The sequence below is a fragment of the Eretmochelys imbricata genome, chromosome 3 (genome assembly GCF_965152235.1).
Source record: "Eretmochelys imbricata isolate rEreImb1 chromosome 3, rEreImb1.hap1, whole genome shotgun sequence".
In the NCBI taxonomy this organism is placed as follows: Eukaryota; Metazoa; Chordata; order Testudines; family Cheloniidae; genus Eretmochelys; species Eretmochelys imbricata.
The window spans coordinates 24,263,879-24,283,617 of NC_135574.1; the positions used below are offsets into that span (position 1 = coordinate 24,263,879).

The following is a 19,739-nucleotide window of genomic DNA, read 5'->3' on the forward strand; positions in this document are numbered from 1 at the left end:
GTTTGTTTACCTGCCGCGTTCACAGGTTTGTCTGATCGCTGGCCGCGGTTCGCTGCTCCAGGCCAATGGGAGCTGCTGGAAGCGGGGCGGGCTGAGGGACATACTGGCCATCGCTTCCAGCAGCTCCCATTGGCCTGGAGCAGTGAACCGCAGCCACTGGGAGCCGCGATCGGCCAAACCTGTGGACATGGCAGGTAAACAAACTGGCCCGGCCTGTCAGGGGCTTTCCCTGCACAAGCAGCTGAACAAGTTTGGGAACCACTGGACTAAGTGAATGACACAATCAAGCCATCCAAATGTTTAGAGATTTCAGTTTATAAACCCCTTGTTTAATGGATGAGCTCCTTGTAGGACAACTTTTATTATAAACAGGCTACAGTGCTGTCTGAACAGAATAGTAAAGATGTCCAGTTTAAGAAATCATCTTCATCTACATCTGAAGTACCTCTTTCTCACTTTACATGATAACTGAACATCTACTGCCCCAATCATTTCTCACAGAAAATCTGGATTTCTATGGATAAACATAGACCTGTTTGACTACAAGAGAAGAGCACAGATACATGCCATTGTGTCTTTCTATTCCAAAACTGAGGGTGAGACTGTTTGAAATTCATGCTCCTTTATTTCTTCTTGAAGTTCCCACTTCCGTCGAACATCTGGGAATTACTTTTATGGAAATAATGCTTTTTGTCCACAACCAGAAAGACACTGGAACAGATCCTCAGGTGGTGGAAGTGATCACAGCTCCACACTGGAGCTATGATCATTTATACAAGCTGAGGATCTACCCCAGTATATTAAATGGGATACATTCCTTTTAACTCTCTCTGCTTATGACTCTAAATTCTTCCTTTCCTGAATCCCTCCCCCATTCCTTCCTGTAATCTGATTTCCTTTTATTTCTGTTTTCTCGTCCTCTTTCCCATCCCCTTCAGCCTTAACTGACCCTCCTTTCCAGTGCTCTTCTCACTTTCACCCCCTGCCACTCTTAAAATATCAACCTTTTACCTCTACCCTGCTTCTTTGCGAGTGTCCATTTCTTCACCGCAACACCAATCCATTCCTCTTGGAAGGAGAAGAAATACATTTTCCTTATGCTTATTTCTCTACATTTCAATATGAAATAGACTTAAATAGAAATTGGATTTTTTTTTTAAATCACTGTTGTTAATGGTTTATGAATGTGTCTATTTTACTTTTGAAATAAAGAAAATCTCTCATAGAAATGACACAGCAATCAGGTTACATTGTCACATTAAGAAAAAAAGATTGTTTGTGCTTAAAGAGTTTTGCACTACTTTCGAGAGCAAATCATGACCCTGTAGGTCAAAATTGTATCAAATAGGAAGACAACTGCAGAGAAGTTTGGATACAGATGAGGAATGCTGCCATCTAGTAGCCTCTTGAGCATGTGGCTTTCACAGAAAAGGGGTATCAGAGAAACAGTGTTAATGCAACACTAACAAAGAAGTATGAAGCCCTATATACCTGGGATTCAGCTAATTGATCAGTTATTTCTCTTGCTCTCATTGCAGGAATTACAAGTTGTTCTAATTGAAGGACTTCTCACTACTGATTTTCAGGGGTTACATTCTCCCAGTAGATGGTCCATGCCTCTGGAATTTGCAGGACCTAAATCTGTATTAATTCACTCAAATAAGTGGACTGATTTTCAGAAGTGCAGAGCACATACAGTTTCCTTTCCTTTCTAGGGAAACCACTCACTCTGGGTGGTTAAGCACCTTTGTTCCCTGGCCCCAATCAGGTCACTTAATTACGCTCCTACCTTTAAGAAGCCAAGCTTGGAAATGTTACCTTGTTTGACCTTTGAAAGATTTCTGCTTTAGTTTATTACTGGATATTGATATTTTTGCTGTTGAGCAAAGGGCTTCTCTGCTGGCTTTTGAAGCCCAAAGGCTGCTTTTTCTTTTCATAAACATAATGGTAAGGTGACCAGTTGCTTTGCGGTGGGAGCCAATATAATTTTTCAAACAGATAAATTTAACAAGAGAAAAAGCACATGCCTGCTAAATTGTAGTACTGCGTCTGGCAAGAAAACTATCCCCCTTAGCAACAATGTAGGCTTCCTTTCTCTAAGGACTTAAGAACTTCAGCTTCTAAATGCTGGGAAATCCCAGAAGTTAATTAATTGGCTAGTAAAGAGCTGATGACTTATATTAAGCATTTTTGTGCCCGATGGGCATTTGGAAAGTATCTAGTAATACAAGTCAAATACATTGGCATAGCTATGCTTCTGAAGTTTTATGTACCAGAACAGGCATTGTAAGAAATTAAGTGGCCCTGAGTGCAAATCTGTAAAAAAAAAAAAAAAAAAAAAAAAAAGTGTGTTGGGCTACCTCTTGCACTGTAAGAAATCTGATGTTGTGAACAGCACAGGCAAGAGAACAGAAACAGGAAACTGAGATTTTTCCCACTCTAGTTGCTGTGTTTCTGCTGACACCCGGGGCTGGCCTGTACCAGCCAACTGGGGCTGCAGAGCTGTTCCACTACTGTGTAGACTTCAGGGCTTGGACTGGAACCCAAGCTCTGGAACCCTCCCACCTTGCAAGGTCCTAGCATCAAGACTCCAGCCCAAGCCCAGAAGTCTACACAGCAATGAAAGAATCCTGCAGTCCAAGATTGAGTGGTTGGTACGGGGCAGTTGTGCGTGTCTAGTTGCTGTGTAGACATGACCACAGAGACACTCATTTGCTAAGTAGTAGCGTCAACAGTATATACTTACTCAGATAAAAGATGCTTTAAAACTACACAGAAGTATTCTTTTTTGCCACCATAATATTTTAATATTTCCAATAGTTACCTTTAAAAAATAGAAAGCCTTGAACAGAGCACTCTGCAGGGGGAAAATTAACCTTCTTACCACCTAACTGGGACTTCCAGCTTTTTGGGAGGTGAATGAGACAACACTTAGCAAAAAGCCCTTTTGATGTTACCATTTGTTGCCTATAAATCAGTCTACGTTTCTTATATAGCTTCCTATAACCTTTGTGTTAATTGGTTTATTAGTACTATGATGACATAGCACATCAGTATTAATGCAAAGGGAGGATAAATGCATCAAAAAGTATTTCTAATTCCATACACATGCAGAAGTAGCTATATAGACAAAAGTGTGGCTAAGGCAACTTACAAAATGAAAAATAAAACAAGACAATGTTTCTCAACATCATAGTAAAATATTAATTTATAACTAGGGATGTGATTTTTTCCTTTCCATGATTCAAAGTATATTAGTTGCTGAAGTAGCTAGACGTGCCATAATAAATTTTGGAGGTTCTTTTATTTTTGTCATTTAAATGATTTAGATGCTAACCATCTCGCAGAAAACTGTACTGTCTTGAATGGGGCTCTTTGCAAAAGACCCATCTAAACAGATTTTATTTCAGGGGCCTCAGTTATACCAAATCTCCCATCCCACCTTCTATACCTTAGAGAAGGTTACATCTTTACAGCAGGACCTTATTTTTCCTGTAAGTCTGTAAATCACCCTAAAACACTGTTGATGTTATAATAAAAACAACAACAAAATTTAGGGAGTTGGTCTGGCTTCCACAAAAGTGAATTGCAATACAGTCACTGACATCAGGTCCAGGATCTAGACTTGTAAACCAGCCTTTAAAAGTTTAGAGCCAGTAAGTCTTACAAACAATGAACATTTTACATGATTACAATTAACTCAACAAAAACAAAGGGAATACTTAAAATGAGTAAACGAATTTAAAGCTGATGACAATTAATGGTTTGCTTTAGACAGGTCATCTGACTATGCAAATTTATCCAAGAAATCTTGGCCAATGCCCCTCAATTCTGCCCTACAGTTCCCCTGCCCTTCCCATACTGAGATCTCCCCACACGGGTGGGGAGAGTTCTGCAATTACTTGTTTTGAACTACAATCCTCACCGGTATTCCAAGTCCTGAGATATCACCACACAGCTTTGCCAACACACCTAAGCTCCCAAAGTGCATCACCCACTGCTATTTCATTTGTGGGATATCCCCTTGTTTTCAGTAGGACAAAAGAGTGAAAAAGTTTTATGAAATGAAACGCAAAACACATTTGGTGCAATTTAGTCTTACTCTTCAAATATAAAAAGACATGTTGCACAAGATTAAACACTTGCAATTCTTTCTTCTGTAAGTAAAACACAAGAATAAAACCATTAAGTCCCCATGCTACTAGCTGCTTAGGCTGCATACAATGCTGCATCTGCCCTTAAAATACCAATACTTTTACCAATCCATGTGTATTCTCAGCATTAGTGGATTTTGGAGGGGGAAAGGGAAGAGAACCACTAAAATCCTGAACCCATTGGGGCATAGGCACTGAGTTTTTCTTTTCCCCCAGGGTGCTCCACCTCCACTCTGCTCTGAGGGCCACCCCCACTTCACCCCATTCCCTCAGGCCCCACCTTAACTCCGCTTCTTCCTGCCCCTGCTCTGCTCCCTCCCCAAGGCCCTCACCTGCTCACTGCCCTCCCCCAGCTTACAATCAGCTGTTTCAGGGTGCCACCAAACAGCTGGGGCTGGTGGTGCTGAGCACCCACTATTTTTTTTCTGTGGGTGCTCCAGCCCCAGAGCACCCATGGAGTCAGCACCTATGATTGTGGGTACTGGGACGGCCCACCCAGAACTAAAGGTCTATCCACTCACCCAGGCCATAACTGAAGTCTTGGGGCAACAAATGAACAAACAAGAATGGAGGGAGAGTCAAAAGTTAAAAAGCAGGGAACTAGAACAGGAAATAGACCAGAGAACACTCAACAGTGCACACTGCTCCTCAAAGGTGTCTAGGGAGCCAGTGGACACTGCCCAAGGAACTTTGCTTGGAGGTGTGAGACAAGGGACCAGAAATAAGCCCCACAGTCACAGAGATGCCAGTGCCAGGAGGCTGACAACGAGGTCTTGTGACTTTCTGAGGACATGGATGGGGTGTGTGTAAATGAGGTGTGGGGAGAAGTGCAGCCAGAACCTCAGTAGGAGGTTCATCAGATGGCAGCCCCTCAAGACCATTGGAGTAGAGTGTCCCAAACTTTTCAGGGTCTTGCCCCCCGTTACTGCTGTCTGTCCTCCACAGGAGGCTGTGGCTCCAGGGGCAGGGGGACATGGACGAGGTAAGGGGCCCAAGGCTGGGGCTGCAGCTGGACCATGGTGGGGGCCAGCAGCCGGGTGCAGAGCCGTGGCCAGGGCTGGGAGCAAAGCTGGGTGGTGCTCCTGCACAACCCCCTCCCCCCTCTGCGTGGGGGCTGGTCTGGGCCCTGCTGTGTCCCCCCAAATGTTCCTCTGCACACCCTAAGAGGGTGCACCCCACAGTTTGGGGACCTCTTCTCTATGCAAATGTGCAGCACAGTCTCCCTCTTGCTGCAGAAAGGACAGGTGTTAGGGAATTCTGCGAACTGCATCAGATACATATACCTGTGCTTCTGGCTCCCTGGAGGAACTGTCTACTAATATCCCTGGTGGGCCACCACTAAACTGCTGGTTTCAGCGTAACAGCCGTGTTAGTCTGTATTCGCAAAAAGAAAAGGAGTACTTGTGGCACCTTAGAGACTAACCAATTTATCTGAGCATAAGCTTTCGTGAGCTACAGCTCACGATGAAGTGAGCTGTAGCTCATGAAAGCTTATGCTCAGATAAATTGGTTAGTCTCTAAGGTGCCACAAGTACTCCTTTTCTTTTCACTAAACCGCTGCAGCTCACTCCTGATACTAGGTTCTTGGGGGACTATAGGCTACACTGCATCCAGGGCTCCTGCACTGTTTCTGGGGAGCCAGGGCAAGGCCAGGATTGGAGTTCAGGTCCCCACAGTGGGAAGCAGGTAACAGTCTTGATGGGGTCCGAATATAAACACACATCCCCAGGATGCTAAGCAGGAGCAACTGGGATGTAACACAGGGTTGGATATTTTAGGGAGACCAAGATGTGACCTGTGTGTCAGGAGAGTGAGTGTGGGAGGGGATCCGAGCCGGGGGGCGGGGGGAAGAAGGGGAGAACTAGTGTGGGATGGGACGCAGAGAGGAGGAAACAGCCCAGGCAGGGAGGGGACTGGGAACCGAACGCGGTTGTGTTTGTGGGGGGCGGGGGGGGGGTTGTGACAGGAGAGAACAGCCCAGGCGGGGTGGGGGCTGGGCACCGAACGCGGGTGTGGTGGGGGAGGGGGCTGAGAGGAGGGAACAGCCCAGGCGAGGTGGGGGCTGGGCACCGAACGCGGGTGTGGTGGGGGAGGGGGCTGAGAGGAGGGAACAGCCCAGGCGGGGTGGGGGCTGGGCACCGAACGCGGGTGTGGTGGGGGAGGGGGGTGAGAGGAGGGAACAGCCCAGGCGGGGTGGGGGCTGGGAAACGAACCAGTCTCCAGGGGGTCCCACCTGTGCGGCCGGCAGCGCCACGACGTCGCACTGTACAGACTGTATCACTCAGTCTCGGCCTCAGCGTCGGATTCGTATTTGGCGCGGGACCCTCCCACCTTCCCTCCCGGAAGCGGCTCCACCTCCGCAAGGTGGTGGGGCGCGGAAGTACTCGGGCCGCGCGTGCGCACTCAGGCGCGGGGACCGCTTTCCCTTTCCGGCCGGTGGTCGCAGGCTTGCAGCCTAGCTGGGGCTGGGGCTGCGGGTGGGGGCAGGGGCAGGGGCAGGGCAGGGCAGGGCAGGGCAGCGCGGGGTCGAACGCTGGGACTCGGAGCGGGTTTCAAATCTAAACGGATCCTAACGATACGCGCTGTTCCTTCTCCGCAGCCCCGCCCTCCTGCCCGCGAGGTAAGCCGGGCGCCTGGGGAGCCGCTTCTCCTCGCGATGAGCGCGGGGCTCTCCGGCACAGCCGCTGGCGCAGGCAAATCGCCCTACCCTCATGGAAGGGGGGGTCGCCTGAGCCCCCGCCCCCGCTCGCCGGGCCGGTGGAGCTGCTGGGCAGCGCGTTAGGATGGCGTCCTTGGTGGCCAGGCTGCCAAGTCCCTGGGTGGCCGTGGGAAACCTGTGGTCACACTAACGTGGCTCTTCCCAGTGTATCAAAAACTGTTGCGTTGTATTGTACAACGCAATTCTGCGGAAAAGGACCTAGGGGTGACAGTGGACGAGAAGCTGGATATGAGTCAGCAGTGTGCCCTTGTTGCCAAGAAGGCCAATGGCATTTTGGGATGTATACGTAGGGGCATAGCGAGCAGATCGAGGGATGTGATCGTCCCCCTCTATTCGACATTGGTGAGGCCTCATCTGGAGTACTGTGTCCAGTTTTGGGCCCCACACTACAAGAAGGATGTGGATAAATTGGAGAGAGTCCAGCGAAGGGCAACAAAAATGATTAGGGGTCTAGAACACATGACTTATGAGGAGAGGCTGAGGGAGCTGGGATTGTTTAGCCTGCAGAAGAGAAGAATGAGGGGGGATTTGATAGCTGCTTTCAACTACCTGAAAGGGGGTTCCAAAGAGGATGGCTCTAGACTGTTCTCAATGGTAGCAGATGACAGAATGAGGAGTAATGGCCTCAAGTTGCAGTGGGGGAGGTTTAGATTGGATATTAGGAAAAACTTTTTCACTAAGAGGGTGGTGAAACACTGGAATGCGTTGCCTAGGGAGGTGGTGGAATCTCCTTCCTTAGAAGTTTTTAAGGTCAGGCTTGACAAAGCCCTGGCTGGGATGATTTAACTGGGAATTGGTCCTGCTTCGAGCAGGGGGTTGGACTAGATGACCTTCAGGGGTCCCTTCCAACCCTGATATTCTATGATTCTATGATTCTATGACTCTATACCCCCAGGTGCCACTAGGCTACATCCTGGTTTTCGTGAGCACTGGGGGCCAGGGAGCCCATTGTGCTCGGCGCTGCCCAGACACAGAACACGATAGCCCCTGCCCAGAAGCGTTTACTAGGCAAAACAGACAGACTCGTCGCTTCCAAGGCCAGAAGTGACCCCTGTGATCATAACCCGGGACTGCCTAGAACTAATACCGGTATCCGTTAGAGCCTACCTTTAGAAAAAATCTAATCTTGATTTCAGACCTGTCAGTGATAGAGACTCCACCATGACACTGGTAAATTGTTCAGTGGTTAATTATGCTCACTGTTAAACATTTATGTTTTATTTCCATCTTAAATGTATCTGGCTTCAATTTCCACCCATTGGATTGTGTCCTATCTTTCTGTGCTAGACTGAAGAGCCCATTGTATATTTTTTCCCTATGTAGATACCCCTTAAATTCTGTCTTGTTAAGCTAAAGACAACGGAGTACGTGTAAACAGTGAGACAGTACTGGCCAGCATGATAAACTGTAGTCTCTGTACACTAGATCAGGCCAGTGGAAGTGGTCTGCAAAATCTGGAAACCATTCTGTAATTGGACAAAATATGGTACTTTGCAACAGAGGGATCTGTTAGCCTGGTCTTCAGATCTCTGTAGTATATTTTTGTGTGGGACAGTTTCAGGGACCAGGCAACCAGGGTTCACATGTTTGTTCGTTGTAGTGCTCTCAATGTGTTAGGTGCTTTCCAAATTGTCAATCCTAAAACTGTCACATATTGCCTATTACACAAGGTTAGAAGGAATGGGAAACTCTTCTAGTTGGAGCCAGAGTGTGGTTGAGAAGTGATGTGGGTTTATTTTTAGCATTAGGACAAAGAGTGGTTATTTCTTTCTGGTGCTCCATTTATAACTTTCCTTTAGGTTGAATTATTTCTAAAATCACTAGAAAAGGATGGAATAAGGGAGAAGCAACTGAAATCTTAGAGTTGCTGATGAAGGCGAATAGTCTATTGTTATACTTGGTGAAAGACCGCTACAGAAAAATATGGGAGGGGAGGGGAAGAAATATACTGTAGCAAGACAGCTATTGAATGTTCTGAGCCACGGAACAAATAATTCTGGTAGGAAAAGAGTGACTAGAGAGAATTTCCACTCTTTCCTCTGCCTCCCCAAGGAAAACCCACTCTAAATTGCTGTTCATCAATTATAGTGGCTGAAATGAAGAGTGTGATGATCATTCAGTCCATGTTGTTACAGTTTCATTTGGGATGTAAAGTATTCTACTATGTGAAGGAAAGATATAGTTTCTTTTTTAATATTTCCATATCTGCAGGAAAAATTTGGTCATGACGCTGGTTGATTAATCAGTGGACAACAATCAGAACTAATCTTCAGAATAGATGAGGCCTTAGTAATGAATATTAACCAATTTAGCTGTATTTTTTTTGTTTGTTTCCATTAATGTTAATCTTAAAAGTTTACTCACTGCTTATAATTTCCATAGGAAAACATCATAATTAAATTGTGACGCTTGTTTATTTGTCTTTTAGACACAGTGAGAGATTTTCAAAGGTGCCTAAAGGAATTCTTCAGCTCAGTTCCCATAAAAATTAATGGTAACTTTGAAAATCTCAGTCCTAATCTTTACTTGATTACAGCATGCTAGAATTATTATTACCCCAGCAGCTCCCCGCAGGTGGCAGGGGGATGCCCGCAGCCACCAGCCCCCTCAGGGGCAGGGGACACTTGGAGCTCCAAACCGCAGGTGGAGGGGGACCCTGGAGCTATGAGCCTCCATGAGTGGTAGGGGCCCCCGGAGCTCCCAACCATCCCCACCCTGTAGCTGCCCAGCGGCTTCCCATTTTGTAATGGATATTTTTCTTTATTGCCTGTGACCTGTCTGGGACTTTTACTGAAAATATCCATGACAAAATCTTGGCTTTAATTATTATTCGTGCAGTGTATTACCACAACACCAATTTAACCATAAATTCCTTTATATGCTCTAAACATGATTAAAAAGTCAAAATAATAAGTAATTTACTATGTCCAAACAGTAATATAAAACGTTTATAAACATTTGATGAAGATACTTACAAATGGGCTAAACCTAGGAATGCTTAGATCATCTTGGTCAGGCAGGTATTAGCAATGAACCCTTACTTTTTAATGCCCTTTAATGAACAAATGATGTCATTGCCAATTATCTACTTCACCTAAAAACAATTGAGACAATTCATCTTTATTTCCAGTCTTAATTCAGATAAGATTTACAATCTCCTGTCTTCCCAAGGCCTTTCCTCCCTATCTCTTCGCTCCTTGCTGAACAACAGTTTTTCCCTTGCATGTGGGTTAACCTCGGCCCTAATTTTTGAAATAACACTGGTTTGTGTTTTTCTTTACAACACGTATTTCTTTAACCAAACTTAAGTTAACTCTAATTCTTTAATATTATATTCTACACAACATCTAAAACCTGTGTTGGGTTCATTTCAGAAACATATGAAAGGGGGACTTTGTCTCGGCAATGACAAAGTAAGCCCAGCTTTCTTACTGACAGCAGGTGAGGTGATTTTACCCTGCTCTATCTTTATCTGTTTGTCTTTTCTCTCTTCAGTCAAACAGGAAGTAGGATGGAACAGATGTAACCCTGGTGTAAGGCCTCCTTGATACTGTTTTATTTTTCCTTAGGCTATGAGTGACTGGCTTTCAGCATAGGCTCTGCGCTGTCTGTAAACTTGTCAAGTGACAAGTGTCTTCATGGTCTAATGACAGAGCCACTTGTGTGCACTTGGGATTTATCTTTCTTGAGCCTCACCTGCTGAGTAACTTCACTTGCTCTGTTAACTTTGGATATGTTAAATTCTTTAAGACTGGTAATTCTTTATTTTTTTTTTTTAAATCTGAAACCAGTCCTCGTCTGCCAGCTAGTGCTTTATCTTGTAGAGGTGAGTACTGAGTTCTTAACACCTGTTGACTTCAGTGTTCAGGGCTTCTAAGCACCTTGCACAGGGTGTTTAGCAACTTGTAGAATTGTGCCCTTGCTGTATGTTCATGAAAGATATTTTTCAAGTAAATCCTGTGTCTCACAAAGTTGAGATCCTGAGTAGAAGAACTTAACCAGTTAGAAATCTTTTAACATTGGAGTAGTGTTTTGAAACTGTTGACATTTCTGGATCCTGCAAGGACTTCTGCACAGGCTTAGTTTTACTTACTGGGCAGACCCACTGAAGTTAGTGGGAATGCTTAGATACATAAAATTAAAATGTGAATGAGTGTTTGCATGATTGAAACTTTATTGTTCCTTTTTGATGGAGAAGTGTGCTTCCCCCCCATGCTTCCTGTAGTGCTAACCATACTTTGGTACTCTAGAAATAAATAAATTACAGTACAATGTGTACTTTGTTAGTGTCATAACTAAACCTCTAAGTTGAATAGGAGCTATCCATTTATAGTCCAATTGTCGTCATTACCATAATTGTACCAGCACTGATGCCTTTCTGTTGGGTTTGCTCAGCTTTAGGTTTTCAAAATTTTTTCTTTTTGTCCGACTTAATTTTCACTTTGTTTTACTGGGACTTGTCAATATTGCTTCAAAAGTGGTCAGATTCTGTCAGTTTGCTCTTTGTGATCATTCATATTTTTACGTCGATATAGACCTGTGTGTTACAATCTGAGATATTTTTCGTTTAGCTAACTGGAACTTACGATTTACCCTACTTTTTTTCAGTACTTATGGGTAAGAGAAAAGAGGAAAGCTTTTCAAAACCAGGATTACACAAAAGGCCAAGACAGGAATACACAGATGAATCTAATGATGAGCTTGATGAAGAAGAATGTTCACAGTTTCAGTCTGACAGTAATTCCAGTTCGCAGTCGGTAAGATGTGTGTCCTGTTAGAAATGGTAGTGTTAAAAAAGAGGAAATAAGCAAACTGGTATAAATATACTGCTGTTTGACTCGGGTTGATTGTAAAGCAGGAGGGTCTTGCATGTAGGCTGCAGAGGGAACAGTATGAAAATAAAGCTACCAGTGATGTTTCTATCTTGTCGTCTTCAGTTGTCCTCTGCTACATTTGAGGAAACATCTTTCCTCTGGAATAATTTTTTAGGGTGCTATCAACCATAATGATCTCTTCCTCAGATTCTTACGCACGTGTTACACAATTTCTTGAAGCATTCTGTTTTGATCCTTTTATAAATTTTACAGCCTGTTACAGTCCCGAGTTGTCCTTTGGAATAGACAGTAAAGATTACTTTTTTTAAATGCAACTTTAATAATTTGTGCAATACAGACTCATGGCAGCTAAGCATTGTTTAAAATTAAAATCATAAGTTGCATTGGCAACCACCGTCAGTTGCATTACTTCTGAGGGCAAAAAACATAGGCAACCAAGTTAAGGAAACAAAATGTTTGGTTAGTCATCCAAAAACGAACCAAATATGTTGTGCAAGTTGATTTTATGTTGCACAAAAATGCGGGGTGGGTGGGAAGTATTTAAAAGATAAATGAGTGACTTGAAAGGAGCAGTTGGAGCCACTGTAGCTTGTTAAACATATCCCAAATACTTTGTGACACCATCAAAATAGAATCATATTTTTGAAATTTTTTTTTTGTGTAAAGTGGTAATTTAAAATAAAATGAGGATGAATGTCATCGTTATTGCTCTCTAGAGTAGATGAGTCATAATGAGATAAATATTTTAAGAAAAAATGCTTTAAGAAGAAATGCTCTTCAAATGCAGTGTTGTGTTGTCTGATGTGAGAACTCAAGTTACAGGTGGCCTTTATATATGCTTTAAAACCGTTACTTGTTTCTAGGAAACAAAGTACAGAGAAATGTATTCCAAAAGCTTTAACTTTACCCTAAAAACTTTCTAACAAAATATATTTCAACATTTTGCCACTGGATTATCCCTTCTGCTTCTAAATTCAGCTCCTTCTTCCCAACTTTGAAAGTTGTTTAAAAAGAGTAAAGATTATTGTAAAAAAAAAAAAAAAACAAAAAAAATCTATATGGTGTATGAAGAAAATTATACCACATGGAAGCTAAATAATAAAAGCATGCTGTGTAAGATGTTCATGACTAGGTAACTTAAAGGGGAAAAACTAAGACTATATATACACGGCATACCTCTTGTGTACCTATACCCCACAGTGAAAGGCAGGCTGCATCCACACTGCTGTGTGTAGCTACATGTGTCCCCAGAAGCAGGGAGCTGCTGGAGCCTTTCCCTACTGCCTCCCTGCTGCAGGGGAAGACTCCAACAGCAGGACACTACACTGCTAAATATGGCAGCGTACATAGGGAGGCACTGTGTGGGCAAGTAGAGAGCCCTGTACGGTACATACCTGCAGGGTTCAGGAAGTGTCTTTATTAACCTACGCAGTGACTCATCATCTACACTGCTATTTATACCCATGCTGGAGGGGTGTCTGTGGTGTATATACTCTAATGCTATGGAAAGGAGTATGCCGTGTAGATGTACCCTAAAACTATCTTTGATAAATGAAGGATTTTGATAACTATTTGCATTTAATGCTACCTTATGACTGAATTACACCACCAACTATACATTTTCATATTGTTGTGTAATTTGTATGTCATCACCTAAAGCCCTTCCATCTGTTGTCCTGTTTTGGCTACAAAAGTATATGACTTTTGTTACCACTGCCATTTTATCACCAAGCTCTCATTTTAATTTCTCATTTTACGTGACTCAGTTTTGTATTTGATTTATGTCATTTTCATGATATTTCTGTAGACTTCAGGGGAAGTGGGGATAATTGAAAGCATCCAATTGAAGAACTTCATGTGCCATTCAATGTTGGGGCCCTTTCAGTTTGGATCCAATGTAAACTTTGTGGTTGGAAACAATGGAAGTAAGTATTAATTTTCTCATTTCTCTGTCAGGAGCATTTTTGGGGGACTTATCCAAAAACTAAACCAAATATGTTCCTAAATATTTAGAGCCAAAGTTCATTAAAAAGTCTTCCTTTTAACTACAGAAAAGGAAAATCATTATTTATACAAACTTCTGCTTTTTCATTAATGTTTGTCTCAGTGCTAAACAAGATAGAGGTTTCTGTATGTTGTGATTTTAATTTATACAATACAACATAGTCCTTAGTCTTGCCATGAGTGCAGGGGGCTGGACTAGATGAGCTCTCAAGGTCCCTTCCAGTCCTACGATTCTGTGAGTCTATGGAAGTTCATTACAAAAATCTGTAAAGTATGCCCCAAAGCAAGTGTTTATATATATATATATATATATATAAAATAAATATTCTTCAAGTGGAGAACAGAGTTGTGATAAGACAAGAAACCAAAAAGTCCAAAAGAAAAATACTACGCAACTGGTAGACTCACTACTTTCAGAATAGATCCAAAATGTACAGAAATTGAAAAAACTTTATCTGGTGCATGATTTGTCTTAATTCTTGTTCTCTGAAAATTATTTTGTGATTAGAGGTAAAAGGTCAGTATGAACTGAACTCTTGCACATTCAAGCTCTGGAAAATAACTCTTGTTAAACGCGTTGTTACCTTCAAGGGGCTAAAATGCATGACTTTTTGTTTAGTTTGGGTTCTTTTCAAGTCGGGTTTTTAGTAAGTTTATCGGTCCTTTATTCATAATTTAAAGGACGGGTGTTAGGTAAAACAAACCAATTTAAATTTTTCTTGTGCATTTCACCTGCTTGGACAATCAATAAATAGAAAAATAACTAGTCACCTCGGCTTGCATTTCTAATCACTTTTGCTCTTTGTGTGTTCTGTCCTAGTGGAGCACTGCAATGTTTGGATTGCAGACACTGGAGAAACTTATTATTTTCATACTTAAAATGGTGATCTTTGAATTTTTTGTTCTGTAAAATCTTTTAGTATGGCTTTGAAAAAACAAAATGCACAAACACTACTATTACTTCTCAAATTTGGACGTGAACTACTTGACCTATACTTGTTTATGTTAGGAGACAAAATTAGGGATATTCTTTTCAACTCAGTTTGAATACATTGAACTAAGAAAGCTTTTTGTGGAATAAAAACTGGAAAAGTGGTAATATTTTGCCAACATTGGAATGGTTGGTGTATGCGCCTATCAGATCTTTTACAATAGATATTCTTAAAGTCTATTTTCAATTTTATTAGTCTGACTTAGATGTGTACAGTTTTGGCTAAAATTATATACACTGTAATTGAATTGTATAAATAGAAGATTGCTTGTTTGCTTTTTCAGGTGGGAAGAGTGCTGTATTAACTGCTCTTATTGTTGGGCTTGGGGGAAAAGCTACCACAACTAACAGAGGATCCTCCTTGAAAGTATTTGTGAAAGATGGAGAGAAGTAAGCGAAACAGTGTATTTATTTGTTTGAGGTGGGCTGTTAGTTTGATGTTTAAAGTTAGTTTGGTCCATTGAGTTACAAAGTCCTTAGTTTTCCTTTTTGCTTTATTGGGCCTTTTATAGGATGAGAAACATTTTTAAAAATACAGGAACGTGTGGTTTTAAAATAATAAAAATTAGTAGGTTGGACTTCGGTGTGATATCTGAAACGACTAAATTTTTTAAATTAATCTGAAATTTAGTCACAGTCTTTAAACTGCTATATAAATAGAAATTTCATTTCCTCTCAGTAGTCAATTCTAAGATAACTTAAATATTTTAAAGAATGCCCATAAGTACTGAACTTTCTTTAAACTCTTTACTTTGAGCAGCCTATTTATCCCCTTCTGCCGTGGCAACCTTATTTTCGTCTGGAATGGGTTGTCCGATACCCAGAGCTGATTGTTAATGTTCCTCTCAGCCCCCAAAGTAGAAAGTTGACTTATGTACTAATTCAGTTATCTATTTGATTTATTACTTTTTCACTGAGTTGAGCAGAGACAAATGGAATGCCTTTTGCTCTAATATCAGAGCATCTAAAATTGTTGCAGCACAGCCAGTCTGCATCCTACCCTTTCAGATAGATTTAAACTTTCTGTTAACATGCTACTTAAAGCCTTTTTTACATGGAATTATAGCTGAGTGCCCATAAAAGTAAAGGTCTAGTATCATGGTTAGATCCAGACACATAGCTCAGACAGCTCTGACCATGTATCTCAGTTTGGCCTATAGAACTTTCTGCTTTGGAGCTCAAACTCTCCTATGTAAACACAGTGCCATGGTAGTTCTCTGTTGATCTACAATTAGGATGAAACAGACCCAACTAACTTCGGTTGTGGCCTAAACAGGAATTGAAAATCTATTGCGGGAAAGTCTATTTCTTTATCTTGAATGATTCAAACTCAGATATTTTAAGTTAATGTTTATTTTAGTTCTGCAGATGTTTCAATAACGTTAAGAAACCGAGGTAAAGATGCATTTAAACCAGAAGTATATGGCAGTTCTATTATTGTGACTCAACACATTAGCATGGATGGAAGTCGAAGTTATAAACTGAAAAGCAAAACAGGTTTGGCAGTACTTCATTTTCAATTTTAAAGCATTTGAAAAAAATATTTTCATTACTGTCTTTCGTATGTTCGTGGAGGATTAGGTATTTCCTGTGAGCCAGTGAACATTCAAAAGGATATGACAGCGTTAGCTAGTTTTTCTATACTGGCTCTGAGAGAGAGAGAGAGAGATGCTTGAATAATAAAATGAATAAACAAAAAATGTAACTTCCATTATTTTAAAAAGTAAAGCTTAATATCTTTCTAGTAGCATATTTGCATTTCTGTATTCTGACTTTAACAGTACTGTGAAATTATTAGCCATGTTCTTACAATTAATTAAGAAATACTAAGTAGTATTTGTCACATTCTGACTAGTGACAGGTTGGTTCACCCCTTGTTGCCAAAGAATGGTTACTTGACAGGTTATTGCCAATCAACTTTGACACCTGGCTAGAGGCATCAACTCGTCCTTTGTCTTTGAGAAACTGGTTTAGCCAGTCCCCAGACTTGTCTCCTAAACGTATTTCAGTCATAATTGCAGTTTGTTAATAACTTTGCATAATGTTATGTTAATAACTAAATAATGTTGCTGCATACATTTTACGATCATATTATTGACCAGTGAGCTATTAGTTTTCAAGTGATACCTCACAATGTATATTTTGTACAGAGATTATTAGAATAGTGTGTAGAGTGTGAATGCAGTGGTGCATTCAGTCACAGTATATCAAGCTATACATTTTTTGTACTTATCTATGATTTTGGATATAAACTGATACGGGTTTTTTCATTTTTTTTTATACTTTCAGGGACGTTAATTTCTTCTAAGAAAGAAGAACTTACTGCAATATTGGATCACTTTAATATACAGGTAATTGCTGAAATATTTGTTAGAGTTCTACGTTACTTGTAGAGGCAAACTGAACACTTTTGCTAAAGCATGCTGCATTTTGATGAACGAGGACACCAGTTCTTTCATACTAACACAGTGCTGCATCATTTACATTCAAAAGGTTATCTTTACAGGCAGTGGCTAGGAACTCAGGTTTGAAAAGGAAAAACAGAAAATTTACATTCTGCAGGATATGAATTTGCTATAGAGATTGGATAAACCAAATAAGCAAACCAGGTGTGACCTCATGTTTGGGATTCAGTCATGCTGTTCTGGGAATTCCCAGTTTATGTATTGATGCCTGTTGTTTCATCCATACAGTAGAACCTCAGAGTTACGAACACCAGAGGTGTGAACTGATCAGTCAACCACACACCTCATTTAGAACCTGAAGTACGCAATCAGGCAGTAACAGAGACCAAAAAATAAGCAAATACAGTACAGTAGTGTGTTAAATGTAAACTACTAAAAAAAATGAAGGGAAAGCAGCATTTTTCTTCTGCATCGTAAAGTTTCAAAGCTGTATTAAGTCAATATTCAGTTGACAGGTTTCAGAGTAACAGCTGTGTTAGTCTGTATTAGCAAAAAGAAAAGGAGTACTCGTGGCACCTTAGAGACTAACCAATTTATTTAGTACTCCTTTTCTTTTTGCGAATATTCAGTTGTAAACTTTTGAAAGAACAACCATAACATTTTGTTCAGAGTTATGAACAATCTCCATTCCTGAGGAATTCGTAACTCTGAAGTTCTACTGTAATTGGTATATATAGTATCTTATCTTATGTTACTCAGTTTCTGCAGACGGTCTGTAGATCAACCTGTTCTGGCAGAGACCTATTTGGTTAGTTTTCTTCCTGTTAAGTGATTCGGTGAAGAACAATATGTACTACTATTCAGAGCCCTATAAAATGTGTTACAGCAACACACATGCAACATATGCAGAGAAAATCTTTAATATGTTACAACTTAATGTAAATATTGTACTGCTTCTGTTGGAATTTCCATGCCAAGTATAATTTTTTGGGATGTGCTGAATGGTTTATGGAACTGAAGATGGATTCTTATCTTTATTTCACTTATATAGAATTGATTCCAGATCAATCGTGGAGAAAATCATGACACTCTATAGCTGTTCAGTGGTCTGTTTAACCATACCAAACCATACCTCCTCCATCCTCCTCCCCACATATATATTTTTACCTTCATTTCGCGTCCTAGTAACCAGTGTTCACGTCGTAAACACTACTCCCACGGTGTACCTCTCTTTTGCCTTAGCGTGTGCCTTCTTGGAAGACTCAGCAGTCAGTTTAATGAACAAGAAGACTGGACTAATGTCTTTCCTTGAGATGTGGCTCGTCCAGGTCATGACTTAGTCAAGTTGATAGAGGAATGTAGGAAAAATGGAAACCTCATTTCCCATTTCTGTCTTGTGCTTTCATTAATATTAACTCAGTTTAAAATACTTATATTGTTTGTAAATGTGGTGTTACAGGTAGATAATCCTGTGTCTGTTTTAACCCAAGAGATGAGCAAGCACTTCTTACAGTCTAAAAATGAAGGTGACAAATACAAGGTAAGCTAATCAAGATCAATGGCATTTAAATAAAATATTATAAAATACAGTTCCTGTTCAGTCATTTTTAATTTTTAAAACTTCTGTGAGGTTGTTGCATGCAGTCCAATGAAAGCAGAGTTATATTCAGAAAAATATGATGTAAATGGGAATATATTTGCTTCAAATTTGTGTAAAGAATTTACCAATGGCATTTGAAAAATAATTTTGAAAAAAAAAAAAAGTTAATTGTCTGAATTTGACAGTCTTCAAAGCACATTGCAAAGCTTACTTTTACTCCCTGGCCTGTGAGGAGATGGCTATTGGTAGGTTGGGATAATGGTGGTGTGGGACTATGGGGAATTGTATAGGGAGGTTAAGTACATATTGTAGTTCCGTTATTTGTTACGTTATTGCTGGGTTATTTGATTTTATGTGCTCTGCAGTGTCTGGTGCATTGGCTTAATGTTTTATAAGACTGTTTAGGGTGCTCAGAGTATTGGATGGGTGCACGTTTTCTAACAGTTTTTAAAATCCACTTAATTCCCTTTACAGTTTTACCAAAGCTGAAGTTTCGATCTCTCTCTTCTTTGGTTTTAGTTCTTTATGAAAGCAACCCAGCTGGAGCAGATGAAAGCTGATTATTCATACATTATGGAAACTAAGTCAAGAACTCATGACCAGATAGAACAAGGAGTAGGGGTATGTAAAGGTTACTGTGGTTAATTACTACACACATAGACACTGAAATAATATAAGAAATACAGATATTACCCATTATAAAATGCAGTTGCACCATAAATTAACTATCAACTTGTAATATAGTTTAGCTGGGTTGCTTAAGTTCATTAATCTGAGTCATTTTAAACTTTTAAAAAATTATCCTCCTACAATTCCATATTACACCAACAATCCTTTATGCTCATTAACATTTGAATCTTTTTACTTTTTTTAGCTTCTTCAAGACCTTAGGCAGCACTATTTTGAGAAAGAGGAGCACTACAAAAGTATTGCGTTCGTGAGCGAAATGCAAACCAATCTAGAGGCTTTGAAACATAAAATGGCCTGGGCAGTGGTAACTTTCTTGTTAGAATATCTTTTTCTTCAACTGA

The 19,739-nt window shown here is 40.8% G+C and overlaps 1 protein-coding gene across 3 annotated transcripts in view; it reads left to right on the plus strand.

Moving 5' to 3' along the window:
* The first annotated feature begins 6,662 nt into the window (after window positions 1-6,662).
* Window positions 6,663-19,739, plus strand: part of SMC6 (structural maintenance of chromosomes 6) — an 83,785-nt gene continuing 70,708 nt past the window's right edge. For 2 of the 3 annotated variants that reach the window (XM_077812498.1, XM_077812500.1), the window contains exons 1-9: window positions 6,663-6,774; window positions 11,482-11,630; window positions 13,516-13,633; window positions 14,988-15,093; window positions 16,064-16,200; window positions 16,993-17,054; window positions 18,568-18,648; window positions 19,228-19,329; window positions 19,583-19,702. In XM_077812498.1, the coding sequence (XP_077668624.1) occupies window positions 11,487-11,630; window positions 13,516-13,633; window positions 14,988-15,093; window positions 16,064-16,200; window positions 16,993-17,054; window positions 18,568-18,648; window positions 19,228-19,329; window positions 19,583-19,702 (870 nt within the window). In that variant the 5' untranslated portion in view covers window positions 6,663-6,774; window positions 11,482-11,486. Of the gene's footprint in view, window positions 6,775-10,664; window positions 10,700-11,481; window positions 11,631-13,515; window positions 13,634-14,987; window positions 15,094-16,063; window positions 16,201-16,992; window positions 17,055-18,567; window positions 18,649-19,227; window positions 19,330-19,582; window positions 19,703-19,739 lie in introns of all 3 variants that reach the window. The other variant, XM_077812499.1, reaches the window with a different exon arrangement.